A 25,238-nucleotide genomic window follows, 5' to 3' on the forward strand; every position below is an offset into this window, starting at 1 on the left:
ATTTACCAACATTTTCAAGAATCTGACACCGGAAATTGTATGGCCTTTCCAACCGTCCGTAACCGTGGACACGGCTATTCGAATAGGTTTACACTCTGAGAGGTTGCACACTTGTGCCACAACATTTGATTACATCCGTCGGGGGATAACCCCGAATCATCGTAACTCGGTACGCGGATCATCAACCCTAACCTTTCACTTATACATCCTAGTATAGGCACCTCTCCCCATGAGCTTGGCCTCCCGGTGAAGACAAACCGTCGGCCTGGGAACCGCACGAGGGCTTGGCTGGACAATTCACCTCGGTTCACATCATTTCACTTTTAACGGAGGCAGCCTCGGCATAACCCCTATGATGCTTGTTCGGGAGAGAACCCATACTAAGACACATAAACTTCCAGTTAAGCCCTACCCATAATCAGGTATTGTGGGGGTACTCAAAAATTGGAAAGGTATCGCATCCAAACCAATATTAGTTTTAGTCAAAAATCACCATCTTCTCCAAGTCATATTCACCTTCAAAAATTCATTCAAATCACTTCACTTCACCAAGTTCCCATCTAGAGTAGTCAATTTTATTTGTTAGCAATAGCTCTAATCATGAGTGGTGCTAACTTAGCTTTGCTTGTTCTAGGCTAAGTTTGGTACTCTTGTGCTAGTCTAAACCAAGTGAATCATGAATCAAAAAGTAACTTTGTAAATAAAATTTAGTAAAGCTTGTAAGGTAAAAACTTGGGATAGGACCATTAAGCATAAAGTAAAATATGGTGATGCATTGCTCTTGTAGAGCTTTGCACTTTGCAAGTTTATTAGCTTGCCTTGGTTGGTGTACTGATCAAAGTGGTCTTCCTCTCCTTGGAAGTAGACCTCCTCCTCCTCTTGGTATTCTTCGGTACTAGCGTCTAAAAACGAATACGATACATACAATCACCACACCAATCTTAAACACTATACTAAGCACACACATAAGTCACACAACTTAGGCTAACATCACACATTACTATCAAGTTGGTGGACTTGTTTTCTTATTTAAGAAAAATATTTTCCTCTTATACTAATTAGAGTGTTTCTTTTCCTTCTTTAGAGAAAATAATTTCCTCTCATTATCTTATTAAGATTTAATTTCTTCCATGAATCACATATGACCTAGGTTTACCAAAGTCAACCTCTTCATACTCATCATTTAAGGAAATGATTTAAATGAGGTGAAGCACCTCATACAATTTAATCCTAACATGGTAATGATTTAATATCATCAAACAAATTCACATGAGACCTAATAGACCAGGCTCTCTACCTCATTTTGAAATGTTTGTGACAAGATTTAAATGAGAGAAAAGCTCCCATATGATTTATAAATAGTTTTGGACAATATCATTGACTAGAAATAGCCATATAGTCCTCTAATTAAACTAGGCCATGATCACCCAAAGTAACCATGCCATATTTTTGCAGAAACAATTAGTGTAAGTAAAATGTGATTTATAGGAGTTGGAATCAACTCAAAATCATTTTTGGTTGATTTTTAGAATTGTTTGAAGTCACAAAAGGCCCTGCCTTGTTTATTTTTCTACTTCAATTCTACAACAAAACTCCGGGTGAGACCAGTGGGGTTGGATATAACTTTTGACAAGCTTTCCAACAATACCAAATTCATCAAATTTGGCCCAGTGGTTTTGAAACTATGCAATTTTGAAGTTAGCACCAGTATTGAATTTCACTGAAAGTATTTAAATTGAATTCAAACGAGATGGGCTAGGCGGGAAAATTAACGGGCCAGAACGGTGAGAGGGAAATGGGCCAGCCCAACTACGCGGGCGATGCTCGCGGGCCGCCTGACAGTGGGCTCCATCGTCGGCGCCACTTAACTCGCCGAAGCGGTACGAGTGAAGAGGACCGCCCGATTAGAGAGGGATCGGACGGTGCTGGTGCACCGTCGTCTCCGGCGAGGAGGAGCTTCTGGTGCAGGGAGGCTAGGGGGTGGGCGAGCTAACCAGGGTCCGGCGAGCGGCGGTGTCGGTGCAGGGTGACGTTGCGGACGATGGCGAGGCGGCTGGTACCGACGGTGACTCCGATGGTGGCCGAAATCAACGGCGCCCTTCCCAGTACTGCCGCGGGCTCCGGCGAGCGATTAGCTAGCTACGGTGGGCAATCGGAGAGGGGGAGTGATTGAGGAGGACTAGAAGTGAGAGGGGAGCAAGTTCGTGTGAAGAATGGAGGCCGGGGCTTGCTCCTTTTATAGCGGCGCGAGGTGGCCGTGGGGTGCGGGCAGGTCGACCATGGACGCGACGCTACGGTGGCGGAAAGGGCAAGGCGACGTCAGGGGACTGTTGGCGACGTCGAGGCGGTGCCAACGCGCGTCGTGGCGCTGAAAACGGGTCACGGGAGCGTCGTCGTCGTCATCGGGTACCAGGGTACTGTGGCGGACGGTCGCCGATGAGGGCGTCGTCTACAGGGCTCGAGTGATCCAATGGGGTTGTCCTGGAGCTTGCTGAGGTCAAGAGGAGCAGGTGGGTGAAGAAAAGGGAGCGAGAGGTGGACGGAGTCGTCGGGGCGCAGAGGTGTACTGGCGAGCCCGTGGCCTTGTCTGTGCGCGCTCTGGCGAGGCCGAGGACGGTGACCACGTCGTGGCTAGGGCTCTGGCTGCTTCTCCTTGGCTAGGGACGGTGTCTGGCGTCATCAGCAGGGTATGAGGGGTCTCCAGGACATGGTGAGGTGGATTGGAGAGGACCAGGGACAAGGGTGACAAGGGGGTGACCATGGTTGGCCGGCATGGTTGTGTCCTTGTGGTTTAGGTGCAATGTAATTGTTTCTGAGGGCATGGTTTGCTAAAATGGGGTGAGGCCAGATGGTTTGGCAAGGTGGGCAAGGTGGGAGAGAGCTAGAGCTTGCATAATTAGTTTTTGCCAAAGTTTATGTGACATCCACCATGACATGGTGTGTCCTTGTGCTAGGTGAGGAGGGCTAGGTTAAGTGAGGTCACTTAGAAGTACAAGGCACTATTTATGAGCACAAGAGAGAGAGGGTGAAAGGTGGTACATAGTTGGTGGGGTGGTTGTACCCTAATTTTAGTTTATGTGCTCCACATATAATACAAGCAAAGGTCTCATATGTGTGGGATTTTGACCAAACTTCTGCATAGAGATGATCTAAATAAGGTTTGGCACTTATTGGTGGTCTTGGTTTGAGGTTTGGAGTTGGTTTGTAAAATTTCTAAATTTTGAGGGAATCTAGAATTGGTTTCAAAGTTGCAACTTGGCTTGACTATTTTTGGAAATGGTCAACGATCTGGTCAAAGTGGTCAATACCAAAGTTGTTCACCTTGATGAGGTATTGGATGAGGTGCAAAGAGTTGTTAGGGTTTGGTTTAAGAATCTCTAAATAAAAGGGCTCAAAGTGGGTATGTTGTTAAAATTAGCATAAGTGACCATTATCACATGCCACATGGGTTTTTGATTTTTCTTTGCTTGATTTGATTTCTCTTGACCCAAATGATGTTGTTGAGTGTTGAAATGGTATAGAGGAGTGATACAAACATTCACCACAAGTCTTAGGGTCAAGATCCTCAAATTCACAAATTTGCTATTTACTCTTATATGCCTCTATGGCATTTTTATTTTCTTTTTAATTGACTTTGTTTTCAACTTGGATTTGATTTGTTGAGCACTAGGTAGGGTTGATTAATGTTTTCAAAACCTCTACACAAGGTAGAAAGGTCTAAATAAAAGTTTCACAAAAATAGTCATAGGCACATAGGCCCTTTTCTTATTTACTTTCTTTTTATTTTTATTTAACTTGGATGGTGAAAAGAGGGGTGAGATTTAGGGTTTAAGATCATTTCAAATACTTCAACAAACAATCATGGCAATGGCACAAGAATTAAGCATGAGTACTATGCATAGCACCATTTGTAATAATAGTTTTTGTTGGTTCTCATTTTTGGAAAAAGGGAAATTCATTTTCTCTTTGTTTGAAAATTTGGGATGTTACATGGTCCAAGCACTATCCCCTTGCCACCGCCCACCACAGCTTTGTCCGCGAGGCTAAGATCACGGGATAATTGTATCCCGTGATCTCGGCCCACTACCTTGTTGAAAGCATTGGCTTCTTTAGCCGTGAACTCTTCTTCATCAACATCTTCATTGGGACCGTAGTCATCGGAGTCTGTTGTGTAGCATCGTTTATATATATCCTCTTATGGTTCATGGTGTTATTGTGCATGTCCTCTTGCACGCAATATGCCTCCACATCACCAACTTTATTGGCATGCATATCACCTCCAACTCATCAGCCTCGTAGTCATCATTCTCTTCTTTCTATGCTACTTGTTGGGTCAATGGAGATTTTCTTATTCATCTTGCTTCATGGGAGATGGACTCATTGTTGTGTTGTCCACATCGGGGTCAACAAGTGGCTCACTTCGAACCAGACTCCTAGCATCAAATGGGGAGGCACTCCGATTCAAATCAAAGTGCAACCGGGAATCAACCTTCTTATGGCAAATAACTCAAGAGATTTGTCTTGTGATTTGGCCACTGTCTCCTTGTATGTAACCCAACGTTGCTCCGAGTTGAATGACACAGTCTTCCAACGAATGTGCATTTCAAACGCAACATTATGCCTTCCCTCCAATTCGACTACATCGCTTGGGTCCATCCAATTCAAAACATTCCTCGCTTTTTCCAAAACCTCGGCATAGTTAGGACTACGATCAAACACCATCACATCCTCCGAGTCAACCTCAACATTGTCTTTCAAAAAAGCCTCCTTGTCATCATGATGAACATTAAAAATTCTTGCCATCTAAGAAATATTTTTAACAACCAAATATATAAGATATGGATTTGAAAAATGCAATAACAATATCTACCTAGACATGCCAGCAGTAGCTCCAAATCTTAACCACATACCTTAACCCTAACTAGAGCTAGGCTTAACTAAAACTAACAAAACCCTAACCCTAACCTACAAATCTTAATCATAATGCTTGATAGCCACCGTACACGCCACCATTTCCTAACACAACAAGAATAAACCAACCATATTTTGGTCAAATGCAATTTCTAGGGTTATAAAGATCTAGACAAATGGTGCCTTGGACAAAACCAATGAAGATGGACGAGAGTACCATGACACACTTGGGGGAGTTCAAATCCACGAAACAAATCCACCTAAAATGGGGATTTGAGAGGGGGTGAGTTGGAGCGTTCAACGACAAGCAGCTAGAACAGGGGCTCCACGCCTACGAGGTAGTCTTCTGGCGCCAGTAGGCCCGCCTCCAGGACTTCGTCGAATCTTTATGCAGAAAAAGGTATTTACTTATGAGCGTTCCTCATCTCAATCTGTACACAAGTGACAAGTGTGAGCAGAAATATTTACTTCGGAGCGTTCCTCATCTCAATCTTTACAAGTGCGACCCTACAGACTTGAGCGTTGCAGCAAAGCTATACCAATCTCCGATAAAAAGCATCAAAGTGAATTATTGACATATAATCTGAGTAGACTAAGATCAATGTGCTAGGTTACATATAGTTTTCTTGGTTCCTTAACGTAGCACAGTCATCTTACTAGTATATAAAAAATTCTAGTGTCACTTTCCCATTCTACACTTGGTGTCTCCTTTTCCTCTGATATGCAGACATACGGCCGGCCGTACGTGCCGTAACTACAACACTTTTGCTCCACGAAAATATCAAATGGAAAGAGGACACATTGTGTCAGATGCAAGAGAAATGGCAAAACAGATTGCAGCCAACAAAGCTCTCATTTCATACATTCTTTTTGTCAAGGCATATAACAAATTTAAACAAAACCAGTCACGACTAATTTATGTGAAAGTGATTTTTGTCACTCTTTTATTTTTATGTGAGAAGTGATATTTGTTATTGTCTGTGGAGTTCACACTCAAAATAGCATAGTGACGGCGAGAGATAGAGCGCGACGTGCGCAGCGTGGGAGGGGGCACCTGCGCGCATGCACCACGAACACGAAGAGAAGTGGAAGGAAGAGGAAAACAACCGCCGGCCGGCAACCTGTCCGGCCTTCGACGACCGACCGCCGACTATAGTTAGCTAGGTAGCGCCCCGGCCGGCCGGCAGCCGTACATGGCCGCCACCATGGCCGGCGTCTCTATGCCGGCCACGGTCACGCCACTGGCGCCCCAAGTAGACGCGGTGGCGCCGGTGCCACGGTGGTGGGAGGACGCGGCGATCTCATTGGGGCTGGTGGCCGTGCAGCTCGCCGGCGCGGCGTACATGGTGGTGCTGACGCCCATCCTGGCGCTCGGCCTCGACCCGCTCTTCCTCGTCACCTTCGGCAGTCTCTTCACCGGTCTCTTCACCCTCCCTTTCGCCGTCAACCTCGAGAGGTGAGGTGTCTCGCATGCATGCGCAATGCATCGAGCAAATCCAATGCTACTTCATTTGCTGATCTTCTGTTTCTTGTGTGGCAGGAACAAATGGCCGTCGGAGCTGAGCAACCGGCTGGTCCTTCAGTTCGTCTTGCTATCTCTGGGAGGGTAAGAAATTAATCCAGCAATTGTTCACATTCGTGAGCAGCATGCGATTTCCTTGCATCTTCGAACACGGTCTTATGTTCTGCATGCAGGGTGACTGTGTTCCAAGCTCTGATGCTGCACGGCATGAAGAAGACATCCCCAGCCATCGCATCCGCGATGCCGAACCTCGCTCCCGGACTCATCTTCGTCGTCGCTGGCTGCCTCAGGTATCCTTTGTTCTCCCCTGCTTATTTCTGTCTCAAGGGCAGATAGTGTGACCATTCATGCGTAATTGCAGGTTTGAGAGGGTTGATATCAAATGCCAGTACACGAGAGCCAAGATACTGGGGACCCTTCTCTGCCTTGGGGGAGCCATCACCATGAGCATCCTGCAGAGCCCCACCGCTCCACCAGGTCGAAGACCGCCGGACCTTGCAGCAGCAAAGTCACACCAGGACTGGGTGATCGGCTGCGTGTGCCTCCTGGGTGCGGTGCTCATGCTCTCAGGCACAATAATCTTGCAGGTTCCATGAACCCATCATATAACTTAATTACCTTGAAATGCCTCCATATGTTCTTACCAAGGCACAATAGTCCTCTTCAACGTGATGCAGGCGGCAACCATGATCCATTTCCCAGCACCGTTTACACTCTGCTCCGTGACGTCGCTGATAGGGGCCGTGATGACTGGGTTGTTCCAGGTCGCCACCGCAGGGAGGCTCAGTCCTGGGACACCTCAGATCAGCACCGAAATAATCCTCTCCCTTGTGTTTGTGGTACTTGCAACTGCTGCATAATTATAGAAGATTTTTATGATGTGTACTGAAATAACCAGCTACTAAGGTCCACATACATTAACAGGGCGGGCTGGTGAGCTCGGTGTGCATCATGTTCCAGACATGGGCGCTGGAGAAGAAGGGGCCTGTGGTTGTCTCACTGTTTAGCCCGACACAGACCGTTGGTACGGCAATATTCTCGGCGCTGTTCTTGGGTCGGGAGGTGCAACCAGCAAGGTAACATTCATTCTCGGACAGGACCTCACTTGAAGGAAAAAATGATCATGCATACATACCCTGACTTCCTGAGATAGAGCTCATGCATGATCAAAGTAAAGTTTCCCTGAAAAGAACTAGGTCTGCAGTCTGCACTGATCGCATTTACGTTTTGATGGAACATATATTGCCAGATTCGTCTAGTGGTTTTTGTCTTTTCGATTGCAAGATGGCAAACAACAGGCTGATTTTTTTGGGGATATTGTTGCAGCATGCTAGGGATGGTATTTCTTTTCTCCGGTCTTTACTTAGTCCTGTGGGCAAAGAAGAAAGAAGGCCAAGTTCTTCCTGCAGACAGGGTGGTGGCATATGGAACAGAAGACGATGTAGAGAAACCATTGCTGCTTCCACATTAGCATTCTTCTCTTGTGTTATAAGCTTATATCTCAGACAGACAGGGTACATGAATGTATAGTTTTCTTTCTTTGATCTTTGCTAACAACTAGTTGTATGTTGTACTGACTAGTGTGATAGGATTGAATAGTTCAGTAGTATCAGACTGTAGAGCACAGATATTGGTAAAATGGAAAGAATTAGCTACAAGAAAAATACCAGCGCACATCTTCTATCAGTACTTGGCAAGTTGCCTCGCTCCTAACTCCTGTAATTTGAAGATTGAATTTTAATAGGTTAGCAAACATGCCAGGAACGAATAAATAAATAGTTTACTGAAAAGCTAGAGTCTAGAAAATACATTTCATTGAAGTTTGTTGAATCTTTTGAGTGCTATGGATAAAAAAATACTGACATCTAAGAACTCATCCAAAAACTGCAGATGTCAGTTCTGAGGGCAAAATTGTCATGTTTATTGAATAGTACAATGTACATTGAAACTCAAATTACAGCATTTCACAAAATTTGCAATTATCCAAACAATGAATTTGCTTATACACTGCATTGCTCCAGATTGGAAGTCAGCCAGCTAAGCTCTGTACAATGAACAATAGAACGTATAATTTTCTACAAATCCCAGACAAGAATGTATACAGGGATTATACATCAGCACTCTTAGACTGCTAAAACTCCGCAGAACCAGGGACCCTGGGAAATGGAATGGCATCTCTAATGTTGTCTATTCCGGTTGCAAACTGTACAAGTCGTTCAAATCCAAGACCAAAACCAGCATGAGGAACTGAAACAGAAAAGGTAGAAGTTTGTTAAGTCTCATTACAAGAACAAAAGGCACAATACAGTAAGATATAGCTACCTGAGAAATTTCGAATGATCTAGAACAAAAAAGCAAGATAATTTATCAGTTTTCCATGGTTACGGTACTTAACCTGATCCATATCGCCGCAGATCCAAATACCACCAGTAGCTATCTTTGTTTAGATTTGCTTCATCCAACCGTGCTTCAAGGTAATCAAGACGTTCTTCCCTCTGGCTTCCTCCAATGAGTTCACCAACCTGAAAATGAACAAAAGCATAAATATGATGACAAAGCTGTTTGTTCAAATTTATAAAAGCTTTCTATCACATTTAATTCATTTGTATACTTAAATAGGATGAGACGTCTAAGGTCTTGCCTATGTGCTTACCCGAGGAACCAATAGGTCCATTGCAGCAACTGTTTTCCCATCATCGTTTTGTCGCATATAGAAAGCTTTGATATCCTAAAGATAATGATAGTTAATTTAGGACATGATAGCTTTTCCTGATGAACAAGTTAAATACAGCTGTTCAATACAAACCTTTGGATAATCTCTGATTATTACAGGACGCCCACCAAAAGCGACTTCTGTGATATATCTTTCATGCTCACTTTGCAAATCCAACCCCCATTTTACCTGTGGAAAGTATTTCAGAAGAAAGAATCAGCAAGGACTATGGTTGTTATTATATAATAATAATCAGTACCATTTCTGCCTTTCACCCTTTGAAAGAATGCACAGTTAAAGCCTACACAATACTACTAAAATAGTATCTAGATACATCAAGATTTAGACAAATCTCAGACGTCTATTTATAGACAGAGGTAGTACTAGTATTAGATTTTGCAGTATCTGGAGCTTAAATCTGTACAAGTAGAAAGAGCATAGACAAAGTTGTAGATACCAATACGAACCAATCAAATCATCCTCAATAACAAGCAACCAAAATGTGTTCAGTCAACATTAACAAGCAGACTTCATCCAAAACTGAAGGCAGAAACACAGCATAAGCCAACCACAGCCCCATGTGTTGGCAATAAACAAGGCAAGTAATGCAGCGAATTTTTCATTATGCAGAAGTATTTACTTGAACTTCCATAAACTATTAATGAAATTTAAATTACACACCTGCACTATGGGTTCAACAGTACAAGCCTCCTAGGAGGTGAAAAGGGTACAAAAAAGGACACCGAGGCTTGAAATGAAACGCATAAGGCTTTTTGCGGTTTCTTAAAAAAACTGCACTATGTGTAACAATGAGAAAGTGCTCATAAAAGTCGTGAATTACCGGGAACTCAAATTTCTTGTTGGACCCAATAAGTAGCTTGACAGCATCAGAATATGACATCTGAACAAAGCTTTTCTCAACTACACTCTGGGAGGGGGGTAAAATCAACATTTTAGGATTAGTAAAAGCATCCCATTGAGCCAAACAAAGATATACACCACTGCCATATATGCAACAACAAAAGAAAGCTACAAATAAGAGCTATACATTTAGTCTATCTATGATCCCTTTCTCAACCCATGTATTAAAAAAATCCATATCTTCTTTGCAGTTCTCGAGAATATACTTTACCTGAAAGAAAAAGTAAAATAATTAGGTAAACGGTGTTATGTGTAGACATCAACTTGAAAATAAACAGAGAGCATCCATATCACCGTATTGCACAAAGAAATAACTATTAGCAGAATTAGTATGAAGCAACATTTGATAGACAAGGGCACCTACTACATACTGGAGATATGCACTTGCACAAGCCATGTCATCGTTTAGATCAGCAAAGGCAAGTTCAGGCTCAATCATCTTCACTCAGAACATAAGACACAAAAAGGAGCAGTAAATTCAGTGCTCACAAAGTTACAATTATCAAAAGAAAATTTAAAGAATGTTTTGATACCCAAAATTCAGCCAAATGCCTTGTAGTGTTTGAATTTTCAGCTCTAAATGTGGGACCAAATGTGTAAATCTGTAGAAATCCATGATGCAATGGAATGAGAAGATTAGTTACAGCCGGTAAAAACTACAAGGTTAACTATTACAAATGAATCAGGCAATAGAAGTTACATCAGATAGAGCTGAAGCGTATGTTTCACCATTCAGTTGTCCAGACACCGTCAGAAATGCTGGTTTGCCGAAGAAATCCTAGCATAATTACATGTAAATAACCACTGTTACAAAAATGATAAAATAATGGAAGCATTAAGAATGCTTGAACACCAGTTCTGTGAAGTTAAGCAGCATGCTCAATAGCCACCAGAATGATACAGAAAAAAATTGCTTATAGGGACTAAAGAGTATTTGACATTTGAAAAATCATCAAAGATTTATGTATCAGATAATCACTGCTAGAGTTTACCTGTGACCAATCGACCCTTCCATCCTTCGAAGGAATGCTGTTGACTAGGCAGCCACCTTCAGCACTGTTTGAAAGCTGCAATACAGATGGAAACAAACTGAGCAACTTAATATATGAGAAAAAAATCAGTGGTAAAATCCAAAGCATAGAGCATCTCATCATTCTAAGGAAAATCACCTCATCAAATATGGACATAGAAATACTTGTAGACTAACAATAAAAAATGCAATTTACTCAACCCTCGTATAATTGATTTGTGCAACTATTTTACTCAAAATTGACCAAATGAAAAATACACACCGATCTAGTAGTGCACTCATTCACTGACTATATTACACTTCTAGTGTGAACGGTTTTTGTGGAAAGAACAACCAGTGTTGGCCTCCGCAAGCGTTAGCACCAGAAGCAGTGGAATATGCTTCAGAGTCAAAGTCATAGTGCTGATTTGTATTGTGTTAACTGGTCCCAGTCTTATCCTAGTTGCATAAGGAGTAAGTCCATTCCTCGCAATCTTTTTACTTAAGCAATAAGAAATGTTCAGGAATCTAAACGCTAAGCATGGGAACAATTCCCTCTGCTGCAACCATTGATATCATTTGGGCTCTCGTCCCAATTGCAAACATCATTTTCCATATACTTATTATTCAACACACAATGTGATGTTCATCTAATCAGCTATGAAGGTACGAAAACTACAAACATATACCTTCCAAACATGAGGATAATGCTACTGACCGACCCAATAGTTATTGATTGCATAAAGCCCAGTAAGAATTTTGCGCTTAACATAAAAGACCCATATTCAATTTTGTGTGAATATTACTATTACAATATGAACACAACAAATCAGCACAAGGAAACACATGATGAGCAGAACATCCCACACAGCAAGTACGTCTTAAACCGTGCCTAGCCTATCTGTAGAAGCTTGCTGAAGAGATACTAACCAAAGTAGTGACATAAAACTGCTCTCCCGCTCCTTCACAATCTGAGGCAGTAATGATAGGACTTGATACCCAAACAAATCCACTGTCTTGGAAAAATTTATGAGTTGCATATGCCAGAGCATTTCTTACTCTTGCCACCTAAATGAGCACCAAACAGGTCTGTAAGCAATCCGCACTAGAAACTTATATAATAGAGAAGAAGCATAAAACACTAGCCCGCTTCTTATATCCATAACTGCATGGTAAGAAAGACATGCTCCAAAGCAGGATTCATTTTGTTTTAATAGATAAAACTATCAACACGTGCATATAATATATTTATGAGTGGAAAGTGATGCTACATCTGCAGCGAACATTGCCAGATTGCCGCTGACAAGAGATCATACGCATTGCCTTGGCATGTTCATGTCTACACTCCATAGTCTACTGCAGTCTTACAAACATTTTACAGTCCTGCAAACTGGTAGAACAGCTCACCACATATATAGTCTCCTATTCTGAAATATTTTGCATAACAAACCTTGCTATAACTTGCGCGCTAACTTATACGCCGATATAATAGAAACAGCAGACATGTCTCTGGTCAAGTAATGGACCACAGGGGCATAAATAATTTCCAAGACTCATGGCTTATGCAACTCTAAATGAACTCAAAACATTATGAAACTGGTAATTCCTCGAGAAGAAATAAACAGACAAAAAAATCTAGCAACAAGACCATACTGCACCAAAAGTGTTTGTCCGAGGACGGAGATGTGCCACAGTTCTCAGAAATTCTCTTGATACTCGCTTCTTCTGTATGGGAAAAGATGTGGGGTCACTTTCCCCAATCTGTAAAGAGAGAAGGTAAAAAACTACATCAGAACAAAAAAAAGCACTAAAAATATGTTTATGGAGGATGGAGGGAGATGATAAATTGATAACTATTATCTTATTGCTTGATTGAAAGTTGACACGTATGATGTCCCTTATATAGGAAGGGTGTAATTGACCCCTAAGAATCCAAATGATACGGATTCAATCTATATATCTAATCTTATCTCTGCCCCATGAGCATATTGGGTGCATTACCACCTTGAGGTGTACTAGCGCACCAGGTTCCTAGTTTTACACTCAAATCCTTTAAAAAAAAACTAACATGCATATACGACGTCACAAATTTTTAGATCCAAATTCGACATGCAACTCAAGAAACAAAAAAGATAGAACTATATGTGAATAGTGCCAGAAGGATATTTTTCAGTCTATACTTGAGCTTCATATTATTCATAGTCTGATTTTCTTTTTTGTTTCTGTAGTTGTGGATCAGATTTGGACATGAGATTTTATGACGTGTAAGATGTGCATTATATCAATGTCATAAATTAATTTCAGATTTTTTCGCAGTTTTCGGACATGTTTTTTATGGCCTACTGCACTAGTACACCTCAAGAGTACTAATGAAATGTATATGCCCCCAAATAACTATCCTTCCTATTTAAATAATATTGCATATTTATTCGAATATTACTGAATCTTATATTCGTGCGCGTACCAACTAAGCTGCACCAACCCTTTTTAGCAGCGTTAGCATTCCAAAAGAGAGATCTTAACTTACTACTTACTAAACAGGTATTCCCGCTGTACCCAACGTGCATAATAGGAAGTATTGACATTTAAACAGAAATACAGAATTTAGGCAACGCTTAGGAGGCATGCGCTGCAGAAGGGAAAAGTAAAGGAAAAATATAGGCAGAATGAATTACCAAAATCATCTTTGAAACCTTTAGCTCCACTTTCTGCTTACCGCCTTGGCTGCTTGCTACAACTCCCTCCACTAACACTGATGCGCCGGTAGCGATAGAGTCTATCTGACACCCACAGTTGCAAATGTAAGATGTATTACAATTGTTTAACCATTAACTGCAACTAATGCGGTGTATAATCAGAAGCATAAATAAAATTAACAGATCACTACATCCGTGATTATGGGTAAAATCAGTATTTTACCCCCATTCAACTACAATTATACAACATATAGTTTTATACACAACAATCACAGCCCTGAGGTGCACGCTGGAGGCATGACGGTAGCTCATTATCCTTTTAGTTACTGTGTCTTTGTCCAAATGCATATTAAATAGAAGTACGACCAGTCTGATTCGTGGCACAAAACAAACATCAGAGTTGGCCCTGCCATTTTTACAATGTAACTACTGGACTAATTGATATACTTTTCCCGACCACAAGAATAATGGAAGACACATCGCATAAATAGCATTTACTCTCTATGTACTTCCAGATGATTGTAGTTTCTTGATAAAGCAATTTGTAACTTGTAGATCTAGCAAGTAGTAGACAAGTACATACCTGGTCATACCCTTCAGTTTCAGGAGTTAACACACATTGCATATTGGACAAGCAAGAGCCATCATTAACCTAAACAATAGTCTCATGATGTATTAGACCCTGAAAACATAAAAACTCCAGTCTGTAGACAAAAATAAGTTGAAGTGATTTTTCAGTCTCTAATGCAACACGTTGACTATGTATCAAAATGCTAGCAAATGAATAAAGATGATTATTTTCAAAGTATTTTACAAGTCCGACTATTATTTCCACTTAGCCGATATAATTCTACATATATTAGTCAATGTTTCAAAAGGTTGACCAAGACAGTCCCACAAAGATTTTACCTACAGAGCAAGAGGGGCACACTCTTTTTGCTAAGGAAATATCCAGCCTCCATACTAATTTATTTATGTCACAGCATATGAGATACTTGGATTAATACCTCCTAGGAGGCTTGTGAACAACTTCTATCTTTTTAATGAAATGAAACGCAAAGAGTCCTTTGCGTTTTCTCGAAAAAAAATTATGTACACAAAGACCACCCATTCTGCTAGTGTGTGAGGATGAGGGTCTCCTAGCTCACCCTAATTAATGGCAGTCAGGCTACTTCTCCAATGTGTACTGAAAAGAGAAAATGCATGAAGATGAAACACCTCACATGACTAACACACGAGGCTAGTCATAGAAATCTTTTCCAAACTCCTAGCTCACCTGTGAGACCGTTTAAGTGGCGATCAGGCTAGTTATCCAGTATGTGGTGAAAAGAGAATATGCAGTCTGGCCTTGATTTTTCAGTCTCTAATGCAACTCACGTAATAAACCCGATAAGTTGAAGGAAAAAAAAAGTCTTAGGATGTACTAGACCCTTGAAAAAAATACTCCCTATGTAGAAAAAAAATAAGTTGCATTGAATTTTCAGTATAATGTAACTCACCTAATAAAACCGATAAGTTGAAGAAGGAAAAAAGAAGTCTTAGAATGTACTAGACCCTTAAAGAAAATAATAATACTCCCTGTGTAGACAAAAATAAGTTGCATTGAACTTTCAGTCTCTAATGCAACTCGCCTAAAAAACCCTATGAGTGGGAATCAGGCTAGTTGCCCAATATGTGGTGAAAACAGAATATTCAGTCTGGTGCCTCAATTTTTAGCATGCCCACACATATATTCCTGGCATAATGCTCCTAATACTTCAACGTTCTGCTACTTTGGATATATGTGAAGACATCATTGAATGCTTTAGCAAAATACATACACGTAGCTGGTCAAGGATCCTATTAAGTCGCAAGATTATATACAGCACAACAGGCTCGCGGAATGGAATATGACGAAATCGTCATTTGGTGAAGCCCTTGTGAACCAACCTCTGTTATCTAAACTCGCAATCTATGTCCTTTTTACAGGAAACACATGCATACCATGGTCAGTTTTTAACATATCCTATAATGCAAGCTATCTGAAATGTACCACAACAAGTACTCCCAAATAATGCAAGTTATCTGAAATGTCAGATGGCAGTCCTCTTGAAAACAGAGCTACCCGAAATTGAAGACATAAACTAGATGGACTTTTCTCCCATCTCTCCAAGTCTTAGATCATCAAATCGTATGCAACAACATTTGTGATTCGCTAACTATACGCCTGGCCACTTGAGTCAGTCAATGGCAGAAACTATTGAAAATGGAGCATGATAATTGGAAACCGTAGCAACAAGAGTATCGTTCCTCCTCTCACCTCGACGAATGTGACGGTCCTCTGGGCGCGGCAGGTGCGCACCCACCCGCGCACGGTGAGCTCCTTCCCGACCCACGCGGCGCCTTCGTCCTCCCCGCCCTTCACTTTCGACACCCTTATCCTCCGCCGGAACTCCCCCACGGTCTCCCCCGTCGCCGCGCTAGCTGTGGGGGGAGGCGCGGCGGCCTGCGCGGCGGCGCAGTAGCGGCGCCATCCGGAGGAGGCGGAGAGCGGCTTCGGAAGGAGGGAGAGTCCAGTAAGCGGCCGGAGACGGCGCGGTGCCAGCCGGAGAAGGCGGCAGGCGGCAGCGGCGGCCGCCATGGTCGTCGATGACGGAGCTCGGGTGTGCGGGGTTTACTACAGCTATCGTGGCCTATCTGCTACTTGCATTTTGAGCCGTCCGTTTCATGATACGACGGAACACGCCTTCCTTGACCTTTTGCGCGTCCACGAGGTTTACGCTTTCTACCTTCGTTTGCGTATCCTGAGGTGAAACCAGCCTCTCTCTCTGTCTCGTTCTAGCTCTCTGCGGTTGCGGTAGTGGTAATCAGACGAGGATGACATGATCACGTCACATGCGATAACCTCCAATCAAACAAGACGCCAACCGAATCAAATCACATGCCAGCGGCGAGGATTATAAGAAATCAATCGCTCGTGGAGTGTCATTTCTAATCCCTAGAGAGAGAGAGAGACTCCTACTCGCTTCTCTCACCTCAACCACCAAGAACAGGATGGAGAGCTCCAACGGCAAGCCAACGCAGGGCAAGGAGGAGGGCAAGGCGGCGGCGGCGGAGGGGTCGATCGGAGGGTACGAGTCGCTGCACAGGCTCCTCCAGTCCAACCTCTCCCCCGAGCTCTTCAAGGTCAGAATCACTCGGTCCGTCGTCTGGTTATCTGAATTTGGGAATATGTTCGTCAAAATGAAAAAAGATCTTGAAGAGCCTGACGAACTTTTTGAGAAAAAAAGTATAGTTGGTTGTCCAGGCAAAGTTATCTGTCAGATAGCCACAGACTTCCAGTGGAATAATCGATTCAGTGTGAGACAAGTCCTATATGTAGCAGTTGTAATGGCTTTGATACTGATTGATGACAAATTACATGTCTGTCCCGCCTCTGTTCAAAATATGTTTTCATATATTCAACGAATTCTTGTGTAATTCGAGAGTTCGTAGTCAGACATACTTCTGGTTATTCCACAAGATCAGAGGCTATGGAGTTTAATTATGTCTCATCTCACTGGCCACTTGAGACACTCAATTGGGGCAATAGGATATCCATCACTGAATTTGTTCAAATTGTGCGGTTGCGTGGATTTGTGTGTGATTTAGTATTCAGGTACCTGTATTTTTCACCCTATGCTTTTCGGGATGTAGTGATGATATTTAGGTTCTTTTAATAGGAATATTTAGGTTCCATTTGCTTATACTGAATTTTCCTTAACTCATATTCTCTACTTTCTGACAGGAGGCAAGCCGGCTGCTTCTGGGGCTGAATTGTGCACGCCCTCTTGAGGCCATTTCACTGCCTGGGGCCACAACAGATCTTGCAGAAGCGCATGATTTTGATGTGCAGGTTATTTACAAATAAATTTCATTTATTTTAAATTGCAGTTGTAGGTTATGAAATGATCGTGTAATCTGCGGATATCCTATGCTTCAAAAACCAGCAGCAGCTTGTTTCAACTATTTGTTTGTTTTTCCTTCCTTGAAACTATTAACCTGTTTGCTACTTGTATTACAGGCATTCCGTTTTAATGCTGACAAAGAACAGATGAGGCAGCCACGAATTGTTCGAGTTGGTCTGGTTCAGAACTCAATTGCTGTTCCAACGACTTGTCATTTTGCTGAACAAAAGAAGGCTATCATGGAGAAAGTAAAACTCATCGTAGATGCAGCTGGTGCTTCTGGTGTCAATGTCTTGTGCTTACAGGTACTTCTAAGATTAGTGATCTGGTTTTCTCTTGAAACTCATACTATCTACATCTTCATTTTCAAACCTGGTGTTTGTATTAATATTATTTCTCTTGTTAGTCTAAGAGGTTAATACTCTGCTTTACATATGCTGAGCTTCAACTTCTGCCCGCTAAAATCTCAAGCCATCATTAAATGGTCATATGCCCATCATCTTGAGAAATTGAATCCCAACTATATTTGAATAAGGCAGAAGCTGTTAGTGAGTCGCTTTTGTGGCTTCTTAATCGCCCAACATTTTCCACAGCAGGGAAAAAGTCATCTGCCTTGCAATTCCTCAAATATACTTTTATCCAAACAAAGCCTTAGCTTCTTCGAAACGCTCAAGCCAGTCCAGGCTAGCTATATGTTGCTATCTTCCATATATGTTTTCTTTTATTCTCCACCAGAAGCATATCGTTTATTGTGATTCATAACCCCCAAATTTCAGGAAGCCTGGACAATGCCTTTTGCCTTCTGCACGCGTGAAAAACGGTGGTGTGAGTTTGCCGAGCCTGTTGATGGAGAGTCTACTCAATTCCTTCAAGACCTTGCACAGAAATATAACATGGTAATTGTTAGCCCGATCCTCGAAAGGGATATAAACCATGGAGAAATTATATGGAATACCGTTGTTGTAATTGGAAATAATGGCAACATAATTGGCATTCATCGGAAGGTATGCACATCAGTACCTCTCTGGTATGGTGGTTTAGTTTTTTGTTTTCCTTCTACCTGAAAGCATTTCTAGTCTCTAACTGAACACTACTCCAGAATCACATCCCAAGAGTTGGCGACTTCAATGAGAGCACATATTATATGGAAGGTAACACGGGGCATCCGGTGTTTGAAACAGCTTATGGCAAAATTGCTGTAAACATCTGCTATGGCAGGCATCATCCCCTCAATTGGCTTGCATTTGGCCTCAACGGAGCTGAAATAGTTTTCAACCCATCTGCAACTGTTGGTGAACTCAGTGAACCAATGTGGCCTGTTGAGGTCAGATAAAACTATACATGTGTTTCCAGTAAAGAATTCAAAAAAATTGGGATGCATAGTTTGTATTATTATTTTTTAATATTCCCGTTGTTATTCATGCTGAAGCTACCCTGATGCTAAGTTTGTGTCATTTCAGGCAAGGAATGCTGCAATTGCGAATAGCTACTTTGTCGGATCAATTAACCGGGTAGGCACAGAGGTATTCCCGAACGCATTCACCTCTGGTGATGGGAAACCTCAGCATGCCGACTTTGGTCATTTTTATGGATCCAGCCATTTCTCGGCGCCTGATGCTTCTTGCACCCCGTCGCTTTCTCGGTACCGAGATGGCTTGATGATATCTGACATGGACCTCAACTTATGCCGCCAGATAAAAGACAAGTGGGCCTTCCGCATGACTGCTCGATATGACATGTATGCCAACTTGCTTTCAGAGTACATGAAGCCAGATTATAAGCCCCAAGTCATCTCTGATCCATTGATTAATAAGAGGAAGGCATAATTCTGGATCGGTTGGGTCTACAGACATGCATATTCTCTTTGTTCACATATGTTGTATAAAAATAAAGTGTACACATTTTGATTAAGTTTCCTTAGTCTGCTTTACTCAAATGTTGGAAACATACATATTCATTATTTTGTGAATTTCCAAGAAAATGTTCCTTCAATAAAAATACACCACACCATGTCCCATAGATTAAAGGAATCTCAGTTGGATTTACATTTAGACATGTGCACAACTAAGGATCATTGTTCGTTCAGCCGAACAAGTGGGAGCATAATGCCGTGCAATGCACTCTTTTTACACTAGGCGGTCACAAATGTTTGTGCCAGGCTAAGAAAAAATGATTCAGTTATCGCTTATTGTCTTGTTGATCCTTTCTTCTTTTATCAGAAATCTCCTCTTGAGTTAACAACACATATTATCAGCTACTCGCTGTGTACCTAATTATAAGACGTTTTGACAATTCAATCTGATCTCCCAAAATGTCTTATATTTATGAACAGAGTTAGTACTTGTTACTGGATACATGTTGCTCCTTCCATGTCACCAATCTTTTCAGGAAATCCATCACCATCAACGGAAAAAATACCAGAATTGCATATTTGAAACAGGCTAGACTGACATACTTCTCAATAAGATTGGACGCTTGGAGGAAAAGACCTGGGTGTTATGATGCAACCAGGTCCCCATGTTCCTGAGGTACGCAATCTGCAGAAAAGATATCGAACCATTCAGATTGAGATGATTTAAAGCAACAGGACACTGATTTTGTGACCATAATGCATGGCAAATTGGCAATGCCCATTACACATGAACTAAACAGTATCCAAAGGTTATCTGACTGGCGTAGCCCGCGTAGCACTGGGACTGCTCTAATGAAATACACGTTTCGTCGTCTCTACGCCGCCTGCGCCTGACCGGAAAGTACTCGTACGCGTATCTGTATCCGTATAATCTCCGCCTCCCTCGAAATCCTCTGTTATCTCACGAAACGATTGGAATACGTTTGATAGCGTAGTCTCCACGCCGCCTGACCGGCCGTGAAGTACTCGTACACGTATTATTTCCGGTCCGTCTACATACCCAAGTACCTCTCTTCTTTTTCCCCACGAAATTCTAGGGTTTCTCGCGATCTGCCCAAACGATCCGCGAAACTCAGCAATGGCGCTCGCGGCAGACTCCGCCGTCCTGGACCGCGACGAGAAGGGCAACCCTCGGGCGCTCCGCCTGTTCGCCTGGCTCGTGGAGGCCGAGTCTCTCTACTGCGCCGCCTCCGCCTCCCGGCCCGCCGAGACCGACCTCGTCAGGAGCTTCCGCGGCGGCGCGACCCCGGAAGTCCGGATCGTCGATTTCCTGGAGCTCATCCAGCGCTACCTCCACTGCGAGGGAAGCATCTACGTCCTCGCGGCGGCGCACCTGACCCGCTTCATGCGGAGCCGCGCCGCCCGCGAGGCGGGGATCCGGATCGAGCCGACCACGGCGCACCGCCTCGTGTCCGTGGCGCTCCTCGTCGCCGGCAAGTTCGCGAGCGCTCCGTACCTGCCCAATAGCCAGAAGGTGCTCCCGGTGTGCTCGCGGCAGTCGATCCGGCCGGCCGAGTTCGCCGCGCTCGAGCGGTCCTTCCTTCGCGCTATCGACTACCGCCTATTCGTCACTGACGAAGAGTTCCTCAAGTTCTGCGGCCGCCTCGAGGACGCGCCGCGGCGCACCAAGAAGAGGAAGGCGGCGCCGGTGGAGGAGCCCCGCCGCGTCCGCGCTTCGCCCGGCGTGACAGCGTCTTGATCGATCAGGTGGTTTCGTTACTCTTTCGATTATCCGCGTTCGATTTCTTGTCCTACTCGAATCTCTAGTTCGTTCGATCTTTTGGAATGTTCTGTTTCTGTCTTCGGTTTACTGCTTATTTACAGGTCGAAGATGGAGGGAGGCGCTACTACACTCTACACTAGCTGATGGTGTCTAGTCAATCGATGATCCAGTTGCATGAGGAGATGAATGATGTCGAGTCCATGTGCTGATTGAGTCACCGGCCTAGCTGTGTCTAAGTCAGTCGAGTTATCGTTGAGTCGTTGAGTCACCTAGTTGTGTCTGAGTCGGAGTCAATGTTGAGTCATCGAACCGAGTCACTCGACCCAATGTTGAGTCGTTGGGTCAGTCGAGTCAATGTTGAGTCGTTGAGTCAGCTCATGTGTGAGTCATTCGAGTCCAAACACTTATTTTGTCCCACTTGTTGGGAAAATAATAGTCCAAAACTTTCTGTGTACTCACGAAGAATTCAGAGTTGGATAAATAACCTATACCTTCATGAGCTGTGTAATGCTTGTGCAAGATTTAATAAAGTTAGATAAAGACTCTAACTTTCCCTGTGTGTATGACCACTCTTGTCTACTTGGCACTAGAGCTACAAAATTATCTAGATAATCTCAAATTATAGCACCAGCGGCTCCAGCGAAATCATCAACGTTGAATGCAGCATCTAAGTTTAGTTTCTAAAACTTTGCTCTTGGTTTCTCCCACATCTTCCTTCCCCTATTTGAAGGCCGGTAAGCTTGCAAGATCTGCAGCTAAGGCACGAATAGACATAACATAACTAGGGAGACTAGGTGTAATTGGAGTTGACATGTACGAAGGCCCTGGCATTGGCTCTTACAAGTGTTCCAAATTTTGGTATAATCATTGAAAACTATATATTTCTTACTAAGGATTCAACATCAGATAATCCTTCTTCTGCCACATGATTCTTGTGCAACATTTCTTACTATGTGTATTGTATGATCGCACATCACAGTTTGTCAGGTGTAACTTGAGAACCCCTCCTCAAACAAATGAGAACCTGCAATCTCCATGGACTATATAATCTTCTCAAGGGAAGGGAACAACTATCTCAAGGTTAAGAGAACCAGCAGCTGTTTTACAAAGCCTTGTTTGTATTAAAAAAAAACTTCAATTTATCGTGATGACTCTCTCTCTCCCTCCCTCCCTCCCTCTCATCAAATGGTATCGCCTGTCGATAGGAATTGTTTCCACTTGATAACCTGACTTGTATAATTTAATTAAAGCATATCTAAGAAAACAAGAGTTTGATGTGGGTGAGGCACGGCTGGAGGAACCTGCAGGTCAACTTTCCAGGGTAAAAGCTAAAGGTCTCAATGAGAAGTAACAAACGTGTAAGCAAATGTCATTCATTACCTATGTAGCACTACTAAGTGATGGTGTAAGGTCGAAAGTGAAACAATGACGATGAAAAGGTTCAGAATGAGCATGTCAGCAACTCTCAATGGCAGAACTGTCATAACGAAGACAATACAAAAATTCAGCATGCTGATAGCACTAACGAAAGCCCAACTGCATTCAGCAGTCACAACCACACCAGCCATTGCACACAGTATCAATTTCTGCCCAGTGAATCTGAATTAACAGTTAAGCTAGCTGATAGCGAGTGAGTTGCATCCTGATCAACTTAATTACAAATTTTGGCTGGAACGACACGCTGCCGAGGTAGGAGTAGGAACATCAAGCACTAGTAGTCGATACTCGATAAATTCACCGCAAATATTGAACACAGTGCCATCCAGATCAGGGTGAAGTTCACTGTTTTTTGATACGCTTCTGGTCTTTTCATACGCGCTCCTATATGAGTCGGCGAGTGCAGGTCGATCAAAAAACAGTGAACTTCACCCTGGATGGCACTCTTGGGGCCAGCTTCGTCAACGCCAGGGCTCTCGCATGCTCGCGCCTTTCCCCGTCGCCGTGCTTCCGCCACCGAAGCAGGCGGACCCGCAGCCTCACCAGCCCAGGTGACGTCCGCAGCAGAACCATGGCGAGTTCCGTCAGCTCCGGTTCCCCACCGAACCCTCTGATGGAAATCCTACGCAGACTCCTCGCCAGGCAACCCTCAGGCCACATGATGTCTGGCTCCATCTTCGCCAGCGGCAGATCTGCAGATTGCTTCTCACCCAAAACCTGCACCCAGTGAAACGTCCATGAAAAACACATGAAGTCATGAACGTAGTTGGCTGCAAGTGAATATACCTCGAGCTTTAGAGTTTTGATCAAAGGACAGGCTTTTAGTAGATAAGAGACTGAAACAATGTTGCCGCTCCAAGAATTCAGAAGCAAAAGCTTGATGGTTTCCAGACCCGCGAACCTACGGTCATGCCGCAGCTGTTCAGGAGACACCTGAGAAAAAAAATCTCAATTCCTTGAGAACCAGGTTGATGAACTGGCATGACATCCTTCTGACAGAGAGATAAGGAGCTTGACGTACCGCAACAGGTGATGGGAACTGCAGGAACAGAGTCTTGAGTCCAGGGAGAGCGCCCAGGCAGTCCAGGGGGCACTGGTTCTTTCGCACGAAGAGAAGCTTCAGCATGTGAAGGAGCGGTACATGCACATAGTCCACTGCAATCCGCCTACCGGAGTAGCGAAGCTGGAGTAGTGCCGGTGCATGAATTCTCATGCTCTGTAGGTTTTTGCAGCGCTCCACAGCCAGGTGCTGGAGCCGTGCGTGCACGACGTGCAGCTGGACGATCCGGTGGCAGCAGATGATCACTACCTTTGTCAGGGCCCCACAGAGGTCAATCAGGATCCGTACTTCCATGTCGGTCACCGAGACGAACTCCAGCTTGATACACGCCATCAATGTGAAAGGGCTTGCTGGACCCATCTCAGGTGCCACCTTCAGGCCGCAGTTTTTGAGACACAGCTTCCTCATCTGGGAGCCCACAGATGCAATGCTCTGCAACGGGAAGTCGTACGGTTCCACATGGCTTCCTCCCATGGCTTCTCTGCTACTCTTGCGGGCAGTGCGGAGCACGAACAGACTCACCCGGGTCGTGCTCTCGGCAAGCACCGTCCACCAACGGTCCACTTCGTTGGCATGGGCACAGGTCAAATAGGGAAACCACAGACTGAACATATCAACTCCGGCGGTGCCACGAGTTAGCAGCATCGTGTCCACCTTCCGTATGAACTCGGCTGTGCGTGCCTCGTAGAGTTGACGGTTGGTTTCTTCTTCTTGGATGTCATCCACGCCGACGGTGCGGGCGTTGATTACAAGCTTGGGGACGCTCTTCCAAAGGTGCCTCCATCTGGCAGCTAGGCAGCTTGTGGTAGCGGCATCACGGATCGGTAGCCGGGAGAGGATGCAAACAAGGATCTCATCTGGTAACACGCTGATCCAATCGGCGTGATCACCCTGCACACAGAAGGAATGGGCGGCTGGTTAATCAGCTATTTGTCACTGATTGATGGAGTATTCTTGTTATCTGATAGTCAGACCTGAGCAGCGGAGTGGTATGTTTCCTCGCAATGTGTGACCATGTTCTTACTCAGCAGCGACAGACGGAGGGCCTAGCCGACCTGCGGTAGTGGAGAAGTTTTCATGATCAGTGAACTGCATAGGGTGGGTGGGTTGCGAGTTGTGTGCATAAAGAGATCATGTATTTCAGCTCCTGTGCTTTGCATTTTACAAGAAGTACAATGAATCATACGGCAAGACATATAACAGAGCAAGAATTTAACTTACTAAAACAAATGCTTCAAAAGGGAAATTGATTACATGAAACATATTGCATTTCATAATACTAGAATTATCTGTCATCAAAGAGCAGACACAACTTATATATTTACATGTTGCTTGCAGTATTCATCTCTTCTCCACCATTACTAAGGACTTGTTACTAGATGTCTAGATCACCAACTCAGAAAATGAT

The 25,238-nt window shown here is 43.6% G+C and overlaps 4 protein-coding genes across 4 annotated transcripts; 2 read left to right on the forward strand and 2 right to left on the reverse strand.

The window, feature by feature from the left end:
* The first annotated feature begins 6,104 nt into the window (after positions 1-6,104).
* Positions 6,105-7,904, forward strand: LOC124672553 (WAT1-related protein At5g47470). Its single transcript, XM_047208766.1, has 7 exons — positions 6,105-6,367; positions 6,452-6,517; positions 6,607-6,723; positions 6,795-7,020; positions 7,111-7,272; positions 7,358-7,509; positions 7,760-7,904. Exons 1-7 carry the CDS (start codon positions 6,105-6,107, stop codon positions 7,902-7,904), a joined length of 1,131 nt encoding a protein of 376 aa, XP_047064722.1.
* A 429-nt stretch (positions 7,905-8,333) lies between these two features.
* Positions 8,334-16,430, reverse strand: LOC124677046 (asparagine--tRNA ligase, chloroplastic/mitochondrial-like). Its single transcript, XM_047213044.1, has 15 exons — positions 16,072-16,430; positions 14,356-14,424; positions 13,752-13,856; positions 12,730-12,837; positions 12,007-12,144; positions 11,060-11,134; positions 10,768-10,845; positions 10,601-10,669; positions 10,432-10,506; positions 10,195-10,278; positions 9,988-10,074; positions 9,240-9,335; positions 9,087-9,161; positions 8,829-8,955; positions 8,334-8,680 (listed from the first exon to the last, which is right to left on the reverse strand). Exons 1-15 carry the CDS (start codon positions 16,390-16,392, stop codon positions 8,565-8,567), a joined length of 1,623 nt encoding a protein of 540 aa, XP_047069000.1. The 5' UTR covers positions 16,393-16,430; the 3' UTR covers positions 8,334-8,564.
* Positions 16,431-16,611: 181 nt separating this feature from the next.
* LOC124677047 (beta-ureidopropionase) lies at positions 16,612-19,698 on the forward strand. The gene is made up of 6 exons (XM_047213045.1): positions 16,612-16,937; positions 17,539-17,646; positions 17,815-18,003; positions 18,475-18,702; positions 18,798-19,022; positions 19,159-19,698. The coding sequence occupies exons 1-6, from the start codon at positions 16,806-16,808 to the stop codon at positions 19,522-19,524; spliced, it is 1,248 nt and encodes a 415-aa protein (XP_047069001.1). The 5' UTR covers positions 16,612-16,805; the 3' UTR covers positions 19,525-19,698.
* A 3,172-nt stretch (positions 19,699-22,870) lies between these two features.
* On the reverse strand, positions 22,871-24,846 carry LOC124672554 (FBD-associated F-box protein At5g56370-like). Its single transcript, XM_047208767.1, has 4 exons — positions 24,805-24,846; positions 23,792-24,721; positions 23,557-23,703; positions 22,871-23,487 (listed from the first exon to the last, which is right to left on the reverse strand). The coding sequence occupies exons 1-4, from the start codon at positions 24,844-24,846 to the stop codon at positions 23,182-23,184; spliced, it is 1,425 nt and encodes a 474-aa protein (XP_047064723.1). The 3' UTR covers positions 22,871-23,181.
* Positions 24,847-25,238: the final 392 nt, after the last annotated feature.

This window comes from Lolium rigidum, chromosome 7 (assembly GCF_022539505.1).
Source record: "Lolium rigidum isolate FL_2022 chromosome 7, APGP_CSIRO_Lrig_0.1, whole genome shotgun sequence".
Classification (NCBI taxonomy): domain Eukaryota; kingdom Viridiplantae; phylum Streptophyta; class Magnoliopsida; order Poales; family Poaceae; genus Lolium; species Lolium rigidum.